This window comes from Sporothrix schenckii, assembly GCF_000961545.1.
Source record: "Sporothrix schenckii 1099-18 chromosome Unknown Cont47, whole genome shotgun sequence".
Classification (NCBI taxonomy): domain Eukaryota; kingdom Fungi; phylum Ascomycota; class Sordariomycetes; order Ophiostomatales; family Ophiostomataceae; genus Sporothrix; species Sporothrix schenckii.
This window is the reverse complement of record NW_015971148.1, coordinates 790,942-809,302: the sequence shown is the minus strand read 5'-3', so window position 1 is coordinate 809,302 and position 18,361 is coordinate 790,942. Positions and strand designations below refer to the sequence as shown.

Genomic DNA, 18,361 nt, shown 5'->3' with positions numbered 1-18,361 from the left:
CCTCCCTAGTAAAACGCCGCCCATCCTATCCATCCACCCATCCCACCAAATGATGCGGCCATGCACATGTGTCTCCTTACACGGCTGGGTATAAAGCCTTGTTCTCCCGATTTGATGACCGCGCAGTGATGCGAAACAATGTAGTAAATGATAATTAAACAACGCGCGCTCGGAACATGCCCGTATGCAAAAGAAAAACAAAGACAAAAAGGAAAGAAAAATGTACAGAAAGAGAAGAAGAGTGGCGGACGCAAACAGCACAGGACAATTACGGATCCAGATGGGACCATTCCGGAATGGCTTTGATCTGTTGCCACATAAACTTCTCCAGCTTGTTGGCCGACTTGGTGTAGGGCGTGTTCTCGCTGTTGTACTTGCGGCAGTTGTTGAAGATGAGCTTGGCGTCGTGGATAAAGTCCTCGGGCGTGGCGTACTGGTCGGCTTCCAGCTTGGACTCCATTGTGCTCAGGTCCATGGGCTCCTTGATCACGTCGTAGTAGTCGGCGACATCGTCGCGGCTGACCGGGACCAAGAACGGCCACGCGCTCTGGTGGTTCTGCAGGTCGTTGAGCAGGTGCAGAAGCTGGTTGTAGTTGGGGCCATGCCGCGGCTGCCGCGCCAGCTCGTCCATGTCGGGCGACCACCCGGACGCGCGGATCGCGTCGACCGTCAGTGGGTCGATGGGCCGTACACCGTCCGGCCCCGGCTTCCACTCTTTGGGCGGCTGGTGCACAATGTGCGACCGCGAGAAGGCGCGGACCTTGGCCTGCACGCATTCGCGCTGCTTCAGCATCATGCGGCCCATTTCGAGGTACCGGATCCGTGGCAGCATCGTGCACTGCATAATCGTGCCGCCCTCGTAGTCTTTGATGTAGCCCATCCAAATGGACCGGTCGAGCGTCACCTCTTTCGTGAACCCTTGCTTCTTGAAGTAGCCAATAGCATAGTTGTCGGCATAGGTCAGAAAGTGCATCACAGGACTCGTGGCTTTGACGTAGTCCTTGAGGTGCGACATGAGGTGCGCGCCGTAGCCCTTGACCTGCTGGTCGGACGAGATGGCGCAAAAGACGATTTCAGCAAACTTGCGGTCGCGAAAGGGGCGGTACGTGATGCCGCCGACGACCTCGAGCGGCTTCTTGACAATGGCAATCGACAAGTGGGTGCGGTCGTAGACAAGGCGCGCAATGTAGTCTTTGGGCATTTTCGGCAGCTGCTTTTGGAAGATGCACTTGAGGCCGGTCAGGATGATAAAGCTATCCTTGGCGCCATCGTTATTGACAACGCGGAACTCGATGTCGCCGTTGCGCTCTTCGATGACGGCGGGCTTTTCGGGAAACGGGATGGGCTTCATCTCGACCGGTGCGGGCGGCTTCTTTTCTGTGCTGTCGCCGTCGTCTGCGGTGGCGTCTATCTTGTCGTCTCCGTTTCTGTCGTCGCCATCCTTGTCGGCCGCATCGCCGTCCTCTTTCTTTTCGTCGGTGTCCATGGCCTCGTCACCGGCCAGAGCGCTGGTATCAGCGCCGTTCTCGACTTTGGACTTTGTTGCATCATTGCTGTCGTCGTCGTCGTCGTCGTCGGCAAACTTTGCTTTCGCGTCTGCTGCGGACTCAATCGAGTCGGCCACCTCGTTCACACCAGCCGCTTCGGTCGAGTCGCTGCGCTTGATCCGCTTTGCTTCGGACGGTGACGTCGGTGCTTCGCTTGCCTTGCGTTTGGCATCTAAAACGGTTCAATGATCAGCAAGTGAGGAAAAGAGGGACGGGAATGACAATAAGTGTGTGCTCATACTCTCTTCGACGTTGGGGACGGTGTCTGCCGTGTCTAATTCTGATGACTCCATGGTTGGTTGCATCGGAACTGATGGCGGTTGAGCGCCTGATTTCTGTCATTGCGGTTAAGCTTGTGAAAATGAAAGATACAGCTGGGTGGCGTAAAGAGCAACGCCCCAGTGCCCCTCAGCGTTGAATGACTAAGCACATCACGTGAAACTGTTTAACACCCACGAACACAAAATGGAAGGAACATGAATCAAATGCGCTAATCCACTTTTAGACGTGAACGTGTACTTTCCCATTCAAGCCGCGCCGCGCATTAAAGCTACCGTTGCTCTAATTGACCATTGGCCTCTTCCCCTGGCGAGCTTCGTCCCATTGACCTCAACCTCAACCTCGACTTCACATTCCCAACATCGTCCTCGCATTCACCCTCCCACTTCGGCCGACTTCTCACGTTCTTCAACGCGCCTTCTCTCCCATACCCTCTCGCGACCCACCTCATCCAAATACATGGATTCTTCGCTTCAGGAGCTCTGGCAAACTGCGTCAGGCAGTCCCTTCAATCCTACTATCGGCAAGGGAAGCCAGTTCCTCGTGGGGTTCTCACTGCTGGTCCTTGGTCTTGGCCTGACGGGCAGCTTCCTGCTCAGTATGTTGACCAAGTGTGATGGATTTGTGGCCCTGCAACACCAGCTAACAATTCTCCAGACCGGACACTCGCCAGCATCAGCTATCTCGGCCTCCCTGCATCATTGGCAGTTGCGTACGTTTCGAGCATATGACGATTGGCTCCGTAACCCTACCTTGCTTAGGGCTCACTACTGACGTATCCTCTCCTCTAGATTCGGTGTTGTCTACATGTTCTGTGCGGTGGGAGTCTACGTGTAGACGTTTCGACAGTCATCTTTGAAAAGCAACGGCCAGAGCCTTATCCACACGGTCAGCAGGCCATACAAGAGAAGGGAAAGGATATCCAACCGACAAAATAATAAAAGCACTGTGTCCTAGTTGATATAAAGCGGCGTTGTTGATATTTGCGTGTCTTTCGTTTTCTGTCAGTTGCGTTTTCTGCCGCATCTTAGTTTATCTACCGCATTTGCTTGCTTTTATTTCTCGTCTCGTCTGAGTTCAGCGACCACTGTTACTTCTTCTTTCACAGCTCGACCAACACCACATTGACAATGGAGACGCCAGCGCCTCCTCTCTTCCGGGCGATGGCCACCTCGACCCGACCAATCTATCAGCTGCTGCGCTGCGTCAGTTTCTCCAACAAGGTGCATGTGGAGATTTCGGACGACGGCATCAAGTTCATTGCAGACCACACACGTGTCATGCAGGGTACGTCCAGGCGTGCTTACGACAATTGGAATTTATTGGGCACGACATATGCTGACATTGACAGGCATGGCATCGATTGGCCGTTCCATGTTTGCAACATACTCACTTCATCTCCCCCGCGGAGGCAGAGGTGCCGGTGGCGACGACGACGATGATGCGGGAGAAGGGGAGGATGACGAGCCCCTCCCAGCAACGTTCCAGATTTCACTGCCTGCCTTCCTCGAAGCCCTACAAATCTTTGGTGTGACAGATGCACCTTCGCGACAAATCAAGCAAGACCCCGACGGGTATCGTACTCAGCGAGGTGGTAACAACAGCAACAACAGCGGCAGCGCAGGCTCTGGCCCGACGGGCGCTGGACGGCAGCAGGCGCCCGACGCGTTCAGTCATCAGATCCTAGGCATGCCGGGCACGTGCAGCATCTCGTACGCCGAAGCGGGCGCACCGTTTGGCATCATCCTGGAGGAAGCGTCCGTGAAGACGACGTGCAACTTGGCGACGTACGTGCCCGAGGCACTCGAGGCCATCCCCTTTGACCGCGACAACCTCGTCTTCAAAATGATTATGCAGCCCCGCTGGCTGCTCGACGCGCTCATTGAACTTGCGCCCGCGTCGCCCAACCTGCTGACGCTCACCGTGACCCCCCGCGAGCCGTACCTCCGGCTGTCCAGCCACGGGCCCCTCGGCAGCGCCAACGTCGACTTTTCGCGCGGGCGCAGCCTGTTCGAGTCGATCTCGGTGCGCGAGCGCTGGTCGCAGAGCTTCAAGTTTGACCTGGTCAAGTCGGCGACGGAGGCGATGCGGCTGGCAAGCAAGGTGAGCATCCGCGGCGACGAGCAGGGGGTGCTGAGTCTGCAGTTCATGGTGGAGATGGAGCACGGCAGTGGAGGAGCAGGCCCAGCAGGACCAGGCACCGGAGCCGGCGGAGGCGCAGGCGGCAGCGGCGGCGGCAACAACATGCAGTGGCTACACTTTACATTTGTGCCGTTTATGTCCGACGAACAGGAAGAGAGCGACGAAGGGGACGAGGACGGCGATGCTCGGGTCAACAACGGGACGGCCAGAGGCCGCGGCAGACTGGACAGCGACGACGACGATGAGCTTTGAGTGAGAGTTGGCATGAGACCTGACATCCGACACTATCCGATTTGTTTTACGTTGTTTCAATAGAGCACTAAGGTTTGTTTCGAAATAAAGACCATTATTCTAAAAGACGTGGCTAGTATTGAAACATGCAACTCGCCATTGAATGCAATGACAAGAGGCTGGCAGGCACTCCTTAAATTGATTAATCGACGTATGGCACGGCGTATTACGTCGCATGTCGCAAGAGTTTGCATTTTCCCGCGCGGCAGTCAAGACGTGGAATGAAACTCGACATCGCCCATAGCCTCAATTCGCGTTTCAGAGCTGGGCCCTTTTGTAGCGTGCGCATGTCGACACAGAAAATCACAGTCGACCACACACAGGAGCCCAGAGATAATCCGCTGCAAAGGCTGGACCGCCTGTGTGGAATGGGACAGCCCCTTCACTTTGGGATGTCTTGTGCGTCTTTGGCGTCATATGCCAGTTTTCCCCAGTGGGCCCCTTTTCGCTGTGGAATGCAGCAGCCTCCCACATTCTCATCAACGAGCGGGCCACTCATTCGCACTCAGCTCGATCCACCCAATAGACGCGTGAGCAGCGCTGACGAGCATGGCAGACAAAGGTAGGCAAAGAACCGCCGAGTAAAACAGTCTTGGGTGGCGCGCGCATAGGGTCGGCTGGCTGGCCGTCGCAGAGAAAGTGCTTGAAGAGGCGGAGGAAGGTTTAAAGGCTTTGATGGGAGGCGGGCAACGCAGGAATGCATACCTTTCGATTTAACGACTTGTGTGGGAAGAGAACGTCGGAATCGAGGGCAAGGAGTGTATAGCGTGTTTCGTGATCGAAGTATATATAAAGCAGACACGTCGATTGCATTAAGGAGGATAAAGGAAGGAGATCAGAGCATTTATGACTGTGCGACTTTCTGCATTTATCATTTTAGAAGATTCTCTCGTCTTCAGTCACTCGTTTTCTTGCACGGTCAGAGGCAAGCATTTCCACTCGTTTCGTTCTCTCATCTACGATATATCTTTCAATCTACGGTTCTACGACGCTACGATCACGACTCTCTACTTTTGGCCCTTGCTCAACATCTTTTCTTGCAACTGCATATTTCTTTGTTTCGTACTCTTCTCCAACCATGAAATCCTTTATGCTCAAGCCGGCCGGCACCGGCTCGACCAGCAAAAGTCACCAAAGCCACGGCAGCGGGTCGCCCTCCTTATGGTCGTCGGCAAACTCATCGGCAAACTCGTCGTCCTCGGGCTCGTCGTCGTCGACAGCGACGGCCATCGTCTCCTCCTCGCTTTCCCACGCCAAGCTGGCCACCAGCGCCGCCTGGTCGGCCTGCAAGAAGACCACGCGGTCCACTTTCAAAAAGGGCACGTCGGCGCTGCACATGAACGTGACGGACCGCAAGAGCCACAGCCCCGTGCTCGACTGCAACCAGGACCAGCCGCGGACGTACTGCAGCCCGTCGTCGCGCCGTGGCCGCCGCCTCTTCCCCTTTGGGGGCAACCGCCTGTCTAGCAAAGCCCGTTATCGCTCGCTGGGCGAAGAGCTGGACATTGGCGCCGACGACGAGGACCGAACTATTTTCTCGGACCGGCCGTTTTGTGACCGTGTCGACGTGTACCAAAAGGGCTTTGACAGCACCGACTCCTACTACGGCTTTGATGACGACGACGACGACAACAACAACAACAACTTTGGAAAGACGCATATCCGCGTCGTGCACACGCCGCTGTCCACAACGGCCAACGACAACGTCCAGGCCACGTCGACGGCGCGGCATATGCAGTTTGCCGCGGACGAGGAAGAGGAAGACGATGATGAGTGGTGGAGGGCGTAGGAGGTGGAGAACGAGAATGATTCGAGGTGGCTTGCTTCATCTGTAGCCTGCCGCCTCTGCTTCCTTTGCCGTTGCTTATTTCTCTTTGCTTTTCTTTTCTTTCTTTCCATTTTGCCATCTCCTATCAGCATGCAGGACATGAAGGCTTGTCAAGTCACGAATGCTTTCTACGGAGGATATGGATATAGAGTCTGGTTTATGGAGTCCGGTGTCCATCGGCTGGTTTTGTTTTGTTTCCTATTTTCTTCTTCCCCCAATGTCTTTCCAACTACGTCTTTCCTGGCGTTCGTCGGCAGGGGTTGCGAGTTGGATAAGGGCGTTTCTGGTAAGGCGTCCCGGCTTCTCTATTTATTCCTTATCTTCTACACTTCACAATGTCCTAAGATTCAGTTCCCTAACGCTGCCACTTCACATGGACCCTTATAGATGCAACTGTGTTTTGGCCTTTGTCAATCATTTCCCCATCTTTTAAACGTTTTTCTTTTTCTTTTCTACTTTCACGGTTTCCTTTTTGTCTATGTCTCGGGACCTCTTAGATTTGTTACTTTCCTTCTTTCCTTCAATCTCTTCTTCTATACATGGTAGGCGTTATAGGCCGGCGCCGGCCACGGTTTGGGATGGGAATGGGACCTATAGTTATTCACGGACTCGAATCTACAAACACGCAATTTTGGACTCCTTCTCTCCGTCCTTTCTCTTGTGCCTTACATAAACTTCTCGTATTCGCCATTTTGTCTGTTTCAGCCTCACGATAAGTGCAGGATGCATATTTATACATCAGGCTCGTAATTGTCCGGGGCGCCGTTACCGTCGTCTCCTGTTCTTGACTTGATTCGTTCATTCTCTCATTCTTTTTCCTGCCTTAGATTACCTGGCCATCCTCCAGGGACAGTCTTTTTGTACTACCCACCTCGAGAACGGGTACAACAAGCAGACTGCATTGATACACCAGCGCCAAGCGTGTCGTACGTCTACTATCTTTACTCTTTTCTTTTCTTTTTTCAAAATCAGTCCCTCAAGCCACAGAAGCATCCGTGCACATGAGCGGCGATTCGGTAGGCGATGTGGCTTACACGTTGCAACCCTGGTCAGCAACTTCGATAGGGGAAAGGCTTGCTCACAGTCACCGCTGATAAGCTGATGAGCAATGGAAAAAAACAAAGGTCAAAGCTATCAAACTGGATTTTTCAAGAGGAATTTGCGAAATGCAGAATATGACAAAAAAAGAACAGCCGGACAAGCCGGAAACGTGCGGAATTCTGCAAAGAAGGTTTGCAATTGATACTGTCTCCAGAAGACAGTCTCCCGGTAGCACACCCTCGCTTAACCAAAGCTATGGTTTCCTTGTAAGAAAAGCGTGTTGGCATCCTTTCTGTTCTCCCCCACGGACGCCGCTGTTGAGGTGGCGTTTTGGGGGCACAAATGATGAAATGAGGGATACTTACGGGGTGGAAAATACAAACCCCTGCTGTGAAACGTTGGCTGAACTATTTACGGCCGTTAAAAATAAGAAAAAAGAAAAGAAAAGAAACAGACAAGTGGCGAGGCCAACGGGATCGGCGGAAGGGCAGATATTCGTTGGCTACTTTGTAGATATCTCCTATTCCCTCTCGCTGTATAGGACCTTATGTTTGCTTTCTTCGGTGTTTGCTCTGCCTGCACTGTGCTCCAGAATCGCAACGCAAAGCTGACGTCCTGTCAAAGCCAGTTGTTTCACAGACGTACTCCGTATCATGATCCGTTTCATGACACAGTAAACGCAATCGAACGTCAAAAGTTCGCCGCTCTCTTTCTCTGCTAACATTTCCCTTTTCCCAGTCGTCCAGCTTCTTCTCTCCCTATGCTGTGATACGCAAAGAGGACAAGACAGGTGGGGGGATGGCAGGCAGCACAGGGTGTTCTGTGTTCTGCACGGAAGCCAAGTACGTGTACGATCGTTTTGTGCGTCAAACTTGCACTTGACAAGTACGGCGCATGCTGGCACAAGAACACGTCAGTTGGCTGTCGCTGGCCGTCGAATCCAATTATGCCCCTGTCAAGAGAAGAGCTGAAGGGCTAGGCGAGTATTGGGTGCATACAGCTGGGATTGTTTGCTATGAGCAAGGTTGCTTCCATCCTCGGGTCCATTTGTCGGGAAAAAGACATTAAAAACACACCGCTTTTCTAGAACGCTGGCCACCTTGTCAATTTCCACGTTGAAATTTCACAGAGGACAAAAGGAAAACGAAAAGAAAACAAAACGAACGAAAGAATAGGTCGAGGAGAAGCGGATGTCTGCATGCCCTCGACATCGCACAGCATGATTCTATTGCATGCATGGCCGGGTACGCACCTCTGCCTGGTGGTTCAATACGAAGAGACAGCTGGCAGGAAGCACGTACTCGTATGTTGTGTTCCTCTCCATGGCGTGCTTGTCTCTCTTGTGGACAACCTGGACATCTGGTTAATTCTCTTTTCTTTTTTTCTTCTTCCTGTATTGTTTTTCTAATTTGTTCCATCGACATGAAGATATGACAAGTGTATGGAATAGCCGCAGCAACAAATTACCTTTCGCTTGCAAGTTGCAGCTATGGCCTTTAACAGATAGGCGCGCGGAAAATAAAAACGAACACAGCCCCGGGCCAATAAACGAGCCGTGACATCTACAAAAATACCTCCAACAGCCAACTATCAACACAAAGGTGGTGTGTTGCTGCGGCCCGCTCCAGAAACGATGGTTCAAAAACCCCCAAAGCCCCAATGTCCCAAAAAGGCCTAGAAGGGTCAGACAAGAGTGCATGCAGTGCAAGTGTGCATCGTAACACAGTCTGTCATCTTGTTCTAGTGCCCATCTCCTCATCTCGTCCTCTGTCCAAATGAAAGTGAGGGCAAACAACGGTTAGAAGAGACACCAACAGAGAGACACCAGGCAACTATGAGTGTAAAGAATTGTTATGAGCGTTGCTGTGAGACAAGCTGGAGGTCTTTATTTACTTTCCCGCCTGAGCTGAATCCATAATACTATAGGCTTGTACGACGTATTGACCAGGTGCGCTACAATATACGCAGCTGAGCCGCCGCTGCCTTTCGTGGCCGTGTAAGTCGATTCGTCGACCCAGGCGAAAAGACACTGATCATGTCATTTCGTCTCTAGCAGATCGTCAGCAGCACACATTTACTCTCACACAGACAACGCTTGTCAGCGTGCACTGTCCTCCCAACCCTTTTGCCAATTCTGTGCAACCGGCAGGGATGGCGGATGAAGTTCCTGTAGGCCAACATGCACTGGCCAAAAAGGGCCAGGCCGGTTCTGGGGGCCAAAATGCACCCTTGCGTCCCGTATAACATACAGAAGGGAGGAGGGCGAGGGCAAAGGCGGTGTTCTTGTTCTTGTTTTTCTCACGACTCACATTGGGGGAGTGAATCTTGGGGCAGTTTCTGTCCGCCGGTCGAGCACGGGTTCTTTTCCCCCTTCGATATCGCCTCGCACACATTGCACCGTCCCCCAACCTGAATCCCTGCCAACATTGTTCCTGCCCTCCTTAGAAGAGTCAGTTGGTATAATAGACGGGGTCTATTTAGAACGAAATTTAATTCTTGTTTTCGACGCATGACGGCCACGATGGCCCCCGACCTGTGCCGTACTCTCTATTTCCATCCCTTCCTCTGCCTCCGTCTTCTAAACTTACCTTCATGCCGCTTCTTCCTCTCAGCCACTCGGCTGCTCCCTGGGCTTGTAACACAGGTTGTTAGTTTCTTGGTTGGCCCTTTTTGCACACCCTCTCAGTCTACCCGGTATGATTGTTCCAGTCGCTGTTCTATTCATGATCTGGACCAAGCTGTGTTCTATGTTCCAAATTCAGTGTTCTATTTTCTGCGTCCATGGCCTGCCTCGTGTTGATTTCTTGCCTTTCTTATGACTCTCCCTCGATATCATTTTTGTTTGTAATCGCCTCTCCCTTCGTTATTTGTGCCTGCAGAGAACGCTTCCCAAATGCTCTATTTCCATCCCAGCATCTCTATTTACAGTAGCTTTGTATTTCTATCTCGTCGTTGTCCCCCCCAAACCTCCCTCCAACACAGAGTCGCCGTGAGGACACACGAGGCCGGCCCCAGCATTGGCCTTGACTCTGTTATATTGGCAGCAACGACCGCGCACTTTCACCTTCGGTCCTCTTCGAAATCAATTTAAGTTTTGTTTCCAGACCTTGTCTCTAGAACTTGTCTCGTCAGAAACAGCCATGCTACTTGGACCCGGCTCTTGCTGATGAACTTGTTCCCTCTGATGTCCTCTCTTCCTTTTCATCAACTTCATACTCTCCACACATCCCAAAGCCTGTCAGTCCTTAATTTCCCACTCTGTCTCTCTCTGTTGCTCGCTGTCTCTCCTCGCATCTGCATTCGTCCGAGTATCGTGCATTGTGTATCGTCCGTTGTACTTCCTCTCTATTCCCGCCTCTCACGATGCCGTCGCGCGACAGCTTCAGCATCCGGAAGCTGTTCTCGTCGCCTCGCCGGCTGTCTCTCATTGCCGACGAGGTAGCCGCGTCGCCGACGTTCGACCGCGTCCGCAGCAAGCGACGCAGCGACTCCAGTAGCAGCAGTGGCACTAGCAACGAGAATCGGATCATCACCCACAGCCGCGGCAGCTCCGGCAGCTCTGGCAGCAGCAACAGCACCATCTTCCACCCAGACAGCAGTATCAGCATCACGACACCGCAGGCCGAGCGTGGTCTCACCGACAATGTCGACCACGAACTGAGCCAAGAGGAGATTGACCGCATCAAGGCGGTCGTGGCCGCGGCGGCAGCAGCAGCCGCCCGCAGTCTCCGTTTGCGCATGGACGCAGACAGCGAGGCAGCCCAGTCCATTCGAACGATTCAGACCATCAAGACGATTGAAACTGCTGTGCTCGACCGCATGGGAGTCGACTGTCGCGACAAAACAAACGCAACATCAACATCGACAAACAAAAACACAGCGCGGTCCGAGTGCACAGAGAGCGCAGTCACTGCACGCCTGGGTCAGAGCTCAGATCCAGCGAGCACAAACGAACCGCCGCCGGTTCCTCGCAAGAAAAATCGTCCGATTCCTCCAGCCATTGTCGTGCCGCCACGGAGCAACACGCCCAGAACGGCGACCGGCGTCCGGGTGACCCGGCGGGAAAAGCGCGTGCTCGCACCCGATACACACGACAAGGCCGGTGGCGACAAACACAGCAACACAGAGAGAATCGTAAAGACGGAGAGAGTTGACAAAGGAGACAAAAGCGATCGAAATGGCGGCCGAAACAACGACGTTGACAAAAGAAGAAAGAGCCAGCACCGCCGCGTGGACAGCCAAGGGAGACGAGGGAGCCTTGGGGCCAAAAGCGGCAAGAGCCAACAGCACTTGCACGACAGCCTGTCCCAACAAAGAAAATCCAGCAGGAGCGGCAAAGGGGCACAAAAACAAAAACAACACGAGGCAGTCGCAGCCCCGCCCACAGGGCAGGCGCAGCTGGCTGCCGGAAACAGCAAAGGCCAAATCCAGCCAGAAAGCGACAAGCGCCACACCCAGCCAAAACACAGCCAAGCTGCACACATCACGCAAACAACAGCAAAGAAGCAACCGGACAAACAGTCGCACCTGGACAAAGATGGCAAAGGGGACAAACAAAAGAAGGCTGGTGCGGATGTGGGCGGCGCTGCCTGGCGCCATGGCCAGCATCGCAATGCACAGCCGGCCTCGTCTGTCTCTTCCACTTCGACCGTCAAAGCATCATCGTCACGGCCAAACGTGCACCCTCTGACTCTCGATACCACCGTCTCTCTCGCCTCGACTGTCCCGTCTCGAACTTCTCTGTCCGCTCATGCACCCAATCTCTTGACCAAGGCACTCCCGCCTCCACCGCCGCCTCGTGTATCCTCGTTCGTTGCAAGTCACAGCTCATGGAAGCCAAAGACTGAAAACGCATCATCGTCGTCATCAGCAGCTTCACCGGACAAGACTGTTGTCGTTTCGACAAAATCAGACGCTGTCGCTCATCCTCTTTACCGTGGCCGGTCCGGCGACATAGACTGCAAAAAGGACAGCGGAATTGCACTCGACCGCAGTCAGACCAATCTAGTTGGCAGCTCAAACGATAATACCTCCGCCTCCTCCGACAACAACAACGTCAACTCCGACTCCGACTCTGACTACGGCTCCGACGCTGGCTCGTGTATTGATCTGCTGCAGGCGCTTTCCATCCCGCCTGAAGAGGCCGCCCTCTTGCGTCGCCCACCAGCGACCGAGTCGTCTACGCAGTCTGCCAGCATGCAACTGTCGTCGTCCCGGCTGGCCATCGACAGCGACACCAATGTCAGTGCCGATGCCAGCGCCACGACCGATTCTCCCGTTGTGCGCAATGTGTGCACAACACCCACATTCACCCAGCCGCGCATGGCACCAACACCTTCGCCCCCGGCTGTCCCGTCCATCGTCCCATCCGAGGCCACAATCTCGCGTCGCATGATGAGCACATCACCGTCGCCAACACCACGGCCTTCGCTGACAGGCGGGGAATCAAGGACGTCTGGAGCCTCTAGTGCTTTACCCGCCTCTACATCGCCGTCCTCGCCAAAGCGACAGACGCGCTTCTTGCCTCTGCGGTTGAACAAGGGCCTGCCCGACGCTGCCCTGCGCATCAAGCGGAAACGCTCCAAAGACGCCGCCGTCAAACGTGATCGGGCAGCTGCTGCATCTTCTGCCGCTGTTTCTGGTACTTCGACGTCCAACAAAAGCGGGCAGCCATTCGTAGATGGCAAAAGCCAAATGGACGTTGATGGCGACGGCACAAGCAACAGCAAGGGCAGCAAGAACAGTAAGAACAGCACAAATAACAATGCCAACACCACCAGCACCAATAGTGGTGGCAGCGGCGGTAGTGGTAGTTCTCGCTGGACACTGCCGGACAATGTCACAGAACTTTTCAATGGGCGCCTGTTCAGTCGTATGGAAGTCACCGAGACGCTCCCCTTTGAGAAACTGCAAGCTATCCGTGCGAGCCGAGCCCTGGCCCAGAAGCAGCAGGTCGAGGCCGACGAAAAGAAAAAGGCAAAGCAGATGCAGGAGGCGCAGGACGAAAAAGAGCGGCGGGCAACTCAAAATGAAAAACAGCAGCAAGAACTGGCCGATGCCGAGCGAGCGCTCATCAAGGAGCTGCAGCGGCCACACCCTCAGGCTCAGTCTCGGTCTCAGTCCCAGTCTCAGTCTCAGTCTCAGGCGCCGTGTGACTCTGCCGACACAACCACGGCCGGCCCGCTCGAGACATTGCTGGAGTGCGAGGAAGAAGAGCTCCAGGTGAGCCCCCTCGAGCCAGACGACATGCCAGTTGATGCACATGGCAACCCCATCGAACCAACTGTCTTCATGCCCGTGTCACCGCCGACCGAGTCCTACCCTTCAAAGTCTCTTCCAATGCCCCCGCACATTGCTACACAGATGGTGTGGCGAGGTGGTGAGGGCCATGCTGACGGAGAAGAACATGAAGACGGCGATAAAGACGAAGAGAAGACTCCTCGGGTGGCCGAGCCAAGCCACTTGACTGTGGTCCGTGATAAGACCGACGACGGCAACACCAAGACTAGAACCGTGTACCTGAGTGCATCTCGCGACGAACCCGATGGCAGCACCACACCCATTGAGCCGTTCCACATGGAAGATCTGCCGAGCCGCATTGGCGCCGCCGGCGTCCGCGAGTCCATCCTGCTTCCCGTCGAGGAGGAAGAAGCCTACTTCGCCTCGTCCGTGGCTCAGCACAAAGAACGTCGGAGGCGAGAAAGAGAAGCGCAGGAAAGCAAGGAAAAGGAGGCTGCAGCCAAAACCATTGAGTCAGAGTCCGAGTCTGATTTGCTTGAGGAGGTTTCCGACGTCGTGCCCAAGCCACCCAAGTCGCCTCTCGACGAAATTGGACCCTTTCCCTCGCCACCGACAAAGAACCCGATGCGGTTTCAGAGCTTCATCAGGAAGGTGGCACAGACTCCCAAGCCTGACGCTGCTTCGCTGCCGTTGCTGAACCAGCCGCCGCCAACACAGCCTATTCCGCAAGTGACCGTGACCGACGTAGACCGCCAGAGGCGTCGGCGTCGTGCACACCGGTCCACATCGCACAAGTCCTTGGCCAAAACGCCCAAATCGTCCTTTTTCCTGTCGTCCCCTACCTCGCTCGTTCCTCCTTTGTCGTCATCTTCACTATCCACCTCGTCGTCAGCAACATCCATGACAGCCGTTGCGGGTGCTGCCGCATCGACCATACCCCAGCACCGCGACGACACAACCTATGTTTACTTGTCGGCCACGCCCTTCTCGCTCGTCATGCCCACCTACCGCCATGGTCCCGTCCGCTTAAATCGTTTAGATCTTCTCGACGTGCGTTCAGACAGCCGCAGCTCGTACGACCGCAACTTACATCTTCACCGCCATCACCACCCCAACATTGCCACCGTCGAGGAAACTTTGGACTGGACCGCCTTTCAGATGGCCATATTGGGTGGTGCGGGTGAGTATTGCAACGAAAGTATTGATTACGGCCAAATATCAGCAGCCGCGGCCGACGAGGCGGACCGGCTGGCCGACTGGTTCTGGTCGCTCGACATTCCCGCCGAAAGGCTCCTGACAAATGCCGAAGAGGACACGGAGTGGGTTCGTCCTGTTGCACCACCATCTGAAGTAGCGACAGCACCTGCCACGATGACCCAAGACACCCAGCGTCATAAGCCTGGGTCGCAGTGGCCATCCATCAGGTGCGTCGCTGCTGGCGTTGCAGGCAACACCAAAACGAACGTCCGTGGCCTTACACACAGCCGCACTGCAACCGACACAAGTATTGGTACGACAACATCGGTATACAGCAGTTGCGGTAGCAGCATCAACAGAGATGTCGCGGTGGTCGCCAGTGTATCTAGCAGCACCGTCAACACAGTCGACTCGGGCCTCACTGCGCAGACGGCCAACCAGGCCCTGCCGTTCCCCATGAGCCGAAACAACAGTACGGACGACGGCGCATACGCAATGAGCCGCAATAGCAGCACGGCTCGACACAACCCTGCAGTCCATATTGACGACGACATCACACCTACTCAGCCGCGAACCATCCACAACCTCCACCCCATGCACGCCGTCCAGGACATCCGCGCCAGTTATGCGAGCGTCGCCAGCTACGAGAGCATGCCGCAGAGCCCCATGGCCGACCTTATCATGACGCGCGGTGCCAACGGCAAAGAGTACGTGGCACCCATGGGCTACAACCTGAGCCACGACTTGGGTGACTACCTGCAGTGGGAGAAGGACAACGTCTACGCCATGGCTCTAGACGAGCCGAGATAAACGTTTCTGTGCACTTTCTTTTTTTGCGTCTGGCTTTGCATTCTTGTCTCTTTGTGTTCATTTCCTTCTTTGATTGCGACTTCAATTGGCCATGGCTGGTCTTTGGCCATCAAAGTATCTCTTAATCTTTCATTGGATCCTGTCAATTATCTCGGAGGTTCACTCTTTTTTCTTACGATTTCTTTCATTTTGGATAGCAGCATCAATTACGCTACAGAAAGCCAACATCGGCATCACAGTACGAAGTACTAACAAAAAGCGGATCGATTTGATTTCATCTCTTTGTGTTTCTGAAGTCTGGTTATCGCTTTGTTCATTTGCGTACAGCCATATTTTCACCATTCACACAAAAGATACCTAGATACCACGCATTCATGACCAGTCACAATTCAACTTTGTAAATACGTACTTTAACAATATGTGTTCCCGTTTGTACTCGTGAGTGGTTTCGTCAAGCTCTGATTCGATAATATCTCCACTGAAATAAGACGGACGATCGGCACGGTCATTGGCGATGTCGGAGGTATTACGTCGCAGTTTTCATGATTTTGTTTCTTTGCCAACACTCCGCCATGCACTAAAACAGCCCTAAAAAGAAAACCGCAAACTGGCGTATATAAGCCATGCAACCTGGAAAAAGAGGAGGCAGAATGGAGACCGCACATCGTCCGGACTTCTTGCCGACTACAAAAGAGTCACATCCATGGTTCAACGGCCAGTCATGAATTCATGATAACAAAACAAAAGTCCATCTTCTCGTCCCCATCCGTCCAATGCGTCCCCAAAGCATATGCGATTCAACACGGCCCTCCACGTTAACGCACCACAATGAACATCGAGCTCGACAACATTCGCTCGCCCGAGCCGGCCGCCACCAGCAGGCTGGGCGGCGCCCGCACTGCGCCTTCGTTTCGGCCCATCCGCCAAAAGAGCAGCGCCGCGCTCCACCGCTTGAGCCACCGCAACGTACGGCTTGCTGCGTCACGAGGCCGCGATGACGGTGACGCCAACAACGCCGCTTCGCCCTCGCCGTCGTCACCGGCCCACGTCACCTACGGCCGCCGCACCGTGCCGCCGGCCGACCGGGGCCGCGGCGCCTATCTCGTGCTGGCCGCGTGCTCGCTGGCACAGGCGCCCATATGGGGTGAGCTCCCCCCCCCTCCTTCTCGTTTTCTTTCCTTCTTTTTTTTTTTTTAATTTCCCTCCACTGACCTCCCAGGCTACTCCCTCTCGTTTGGCGTCTTCCGTCAGTACTATGCCACCCACAGCCTCGTCGACGCCTCTCCCGGCAGCGTCACCTCCATCGGCACCTCCCAGACGGGCGTCATGTACCTCGCCGTCCCCGTCGTCATGGCCGCCCTGACGCGTTTCCCCCGTCTCCGGCCCTGGTGCGGGCCGCTGGGTCTGGTCGTGTCCGTCGCCAGCATCGCTGGTTCGTCCGCGCCCGGCGCCAGCGCGAGCTCCTCGGCGGCCGCGCTCATCGCCACACAGGGTGTGCTGTATGCGCTGGGCTGTGCGCTGCTGTTTGGGGCCGCGTCGCTGAGTCTGGACGACTGGTTCCTTGAGCGCAAAGGGTTTGCGTACGGCGTCATGTGGGCGGCCAAGAGCACCGTGGGCGGGGGCATGCCGCTCCTGGTGGCCGTGCTTCTCGAGCGGTACGGCGTCGAGACGACGCTGCGGGGCTGGGCCGTGGCGTCGGCGGTCATGGCGGCGCCTGTGCTGCTATTCTTGCGCCCACGCGTTCCGGAAGGTGTTTTGTCGGCAGACGCGATCGGCAGGGACGACGAGAACGAGACCAACGGAGATGGTGCCAACAACCACAGCAACGACGACGAGAGTACCGGCTCCCACCGGCCGTCTCCTGTCGGCGCCCCCACCACCACCACCACACTGGCCTCCTCGCTCGTCTTCTTCCGCCGGCCCCTCTTTTGGATGCTCATGGTCGGCAACATGATCCAGTCCCTCGGCTACCAGATGCCCAACACCTACCTCTCCGCCTACGCCGTCGCGCTCGGCCTCGAGCAGTCCACCAGGCTCGCCACCTACGCGGGGCCGCTCCTTCTCGCGCTCTTTTCCGTCGCCTCCGTCCCGGGCACCATGGTCATGGGCATGCTCGGCGACCGGATGCCCGCCACCACTGTCGTGCTCATCTCGTCGATCGGCTCCGCCGTGTCCGTCTTTGCTCTTTGGTATGTCAGCGACCTGGCCAGCTTCCACGGCAACCCGCTGGCCATTCTGATTGCGTTTGCGCTGGCCTACGGATTTTTCGCCGGCGGCTTCTCGTCGACCTGGTCGGCCGTGCTGCACGACATGAAGCGGCGCGACGAGACGGCCAACACGGGCCTCGTCTTTGGCATGCTCATGGGCGGCCGCGGCCTGGGGTTTGTGCTCAGCGGGCCCATCAGCGGCGCACTGCTGGCGGCCGGTGCGGCCGGTGGCCCCTCCAAAACGAGCGTTGTCGTGGGCGAGTACGCGCCGCTGATTCTGTGCACGGGCACGACGGCGATCTTGGGTGCGTGGGGCTCGCTGTGGTCGCTGGGGCGGCCGTGCCGGCGTCTGGCCCGGCGATTAGTGGTTCTCGTTCGTGGGCGGAGAAGTTAAGGTCGGGTCAGGACGGCAACGGAGCCAGAACAAGAGTCCAAGAGTGCAAATATCCAAGTAGTCAGTTGTGGAGAGGGATCCAAAGGGGGAACGTCCTCAATAATACAAGTCATATAGTAACGATAGGGAGCAGATATGCAGGTGAACCAGTCAAAACAAAAAGAGTAATGCTTTCTGAAAAAAGACAACGCCGTATTGTGCAACCAGGCTATCGCCATCGTGAGCTCGTTTGCTATGCGAAACACCCAAATTGAAGAGCCGAGGCAGAAAGCGAAAATGAGCTGAAAGACATGAAAAAAGACAACAAGCAAAGCGCAGCCAAAGAGAATTCGAAAGCAAAACACCAAGAAAAATAAACATTCACTCCCGTTCACCAACCCCAGCC

General features: G+C 55.1%; 6 protein-coding genes across 6 annotated transcripts; 4 read left to right on the top strand and 2 right to left on the bottom strand.

Moving 5' to 3' along the window:
• Positions 1-268: 268 nt before the first annotated feature.
• SPSK_03291 (histone acetyltransferase) lies at positions 269-1,852 on the bottom strand (the record flags this gene model as incomplete). Its single annotated transcript, XM_016730129.1, has 2 exons — positions 269-1,719; positions 1,789-1,852. 2 exons carry the CDS (start codon positions 1,850-1,852, stop codon positions 269-271), a joined length of 1,515 nt encoding a protein of 504 aa, XP_016584853.1.
• A 433-nt stretch (positions 1,853-2,285) lies between these two features.
• SPSK_03734 (uncharacterized protein) lies at positions 2,286-2,663 on the top strand (the record flags this gene model as incomplete). Its single annotated transcript, XM_016730568.1, has 3 exons — positions 2,286-2,424; positions 2,484-2,538; positions 2,618-2,663. 3 exons carry the CDS (start codon positions 2,286-2,288, stop codon positions 2,661-2,663), a joined length of 240 nt encoding a protein of 79 aa, XP_016584852.1.
• Positions 2,664-2,956: 293 nt separating this feature from the next.
• SPSK_03407 (cell cycle checkpoint protein) lies at positions 2,957-4,220 on the top strand (the record flags this gene model as incomplete). Its single annotated transcript, XM_016730245.1, has 2 exons — positions 2,957-3,113; positions 3,178-4,220. 2 exons carry the CDS (start codon positions 2,957-2,959, stop codon positions 4,218-4,220), a joined length of 1,200 nt encoding a protein of 399 aa, XP_016584851.1.
• A 1,117-nt stretch (positions 4,221-5,337) lies between these two features.
• SPSK_03616 (uncharacterized protein) lies at positions 5,338-6,048 on the top strand (the record flags this gene model as incomplete). Its single annotated transcript, XM_016730453.1, has 1 exon — positions 5,338-6,048. One exon carries the CDS (start codon positions 5,338-5,340, stop codon positions 6,046-6,048), a length of 711 nt encoding a protein of 236 aa, XP_016584850.1.
• A 4,443-nt stretch (positions 6,049-10,491) lies between these two features.
• On the top strand, positions 10,492-15,375 carry SPSK_02931 (uncharacterized protein; the record flags this gene model as incomplete). The annotated part of the gene is made up of 1 exon (XM_016729779.1): positions 10,492-15,375. The coding sequence occupies one exon, from the start codon at positions 10,492-10,494 to the stop codon at positions 15,373-15,375; it is 4,884 nt and encodes a 1,627-aa protein (XP_016584849.1).
• Positions 15,376-16,410: 1,035 nt separating this feature from the next.
• SPSK_03255 (uncharacterized protein) lies at positions 16,411-18,089 on the bottom strand (the record flags this gene model as incomplete). Its single annotated transcript, XM_016730095.1, has 3 exons — positions 16,411-17,089; positions 17,114-17,931; positions 18,069-18,089. The coding sequence occupies 3 exons, from the start codon at positions 18,087-18,089 to the stop codon at positions 16,411-16,413; spliced, it is 1,518 nt and encodes a 505-aa protein (XP_016584848.1).
• Positions 18,090-18,361: the final 272 nt, after the last annotated feature.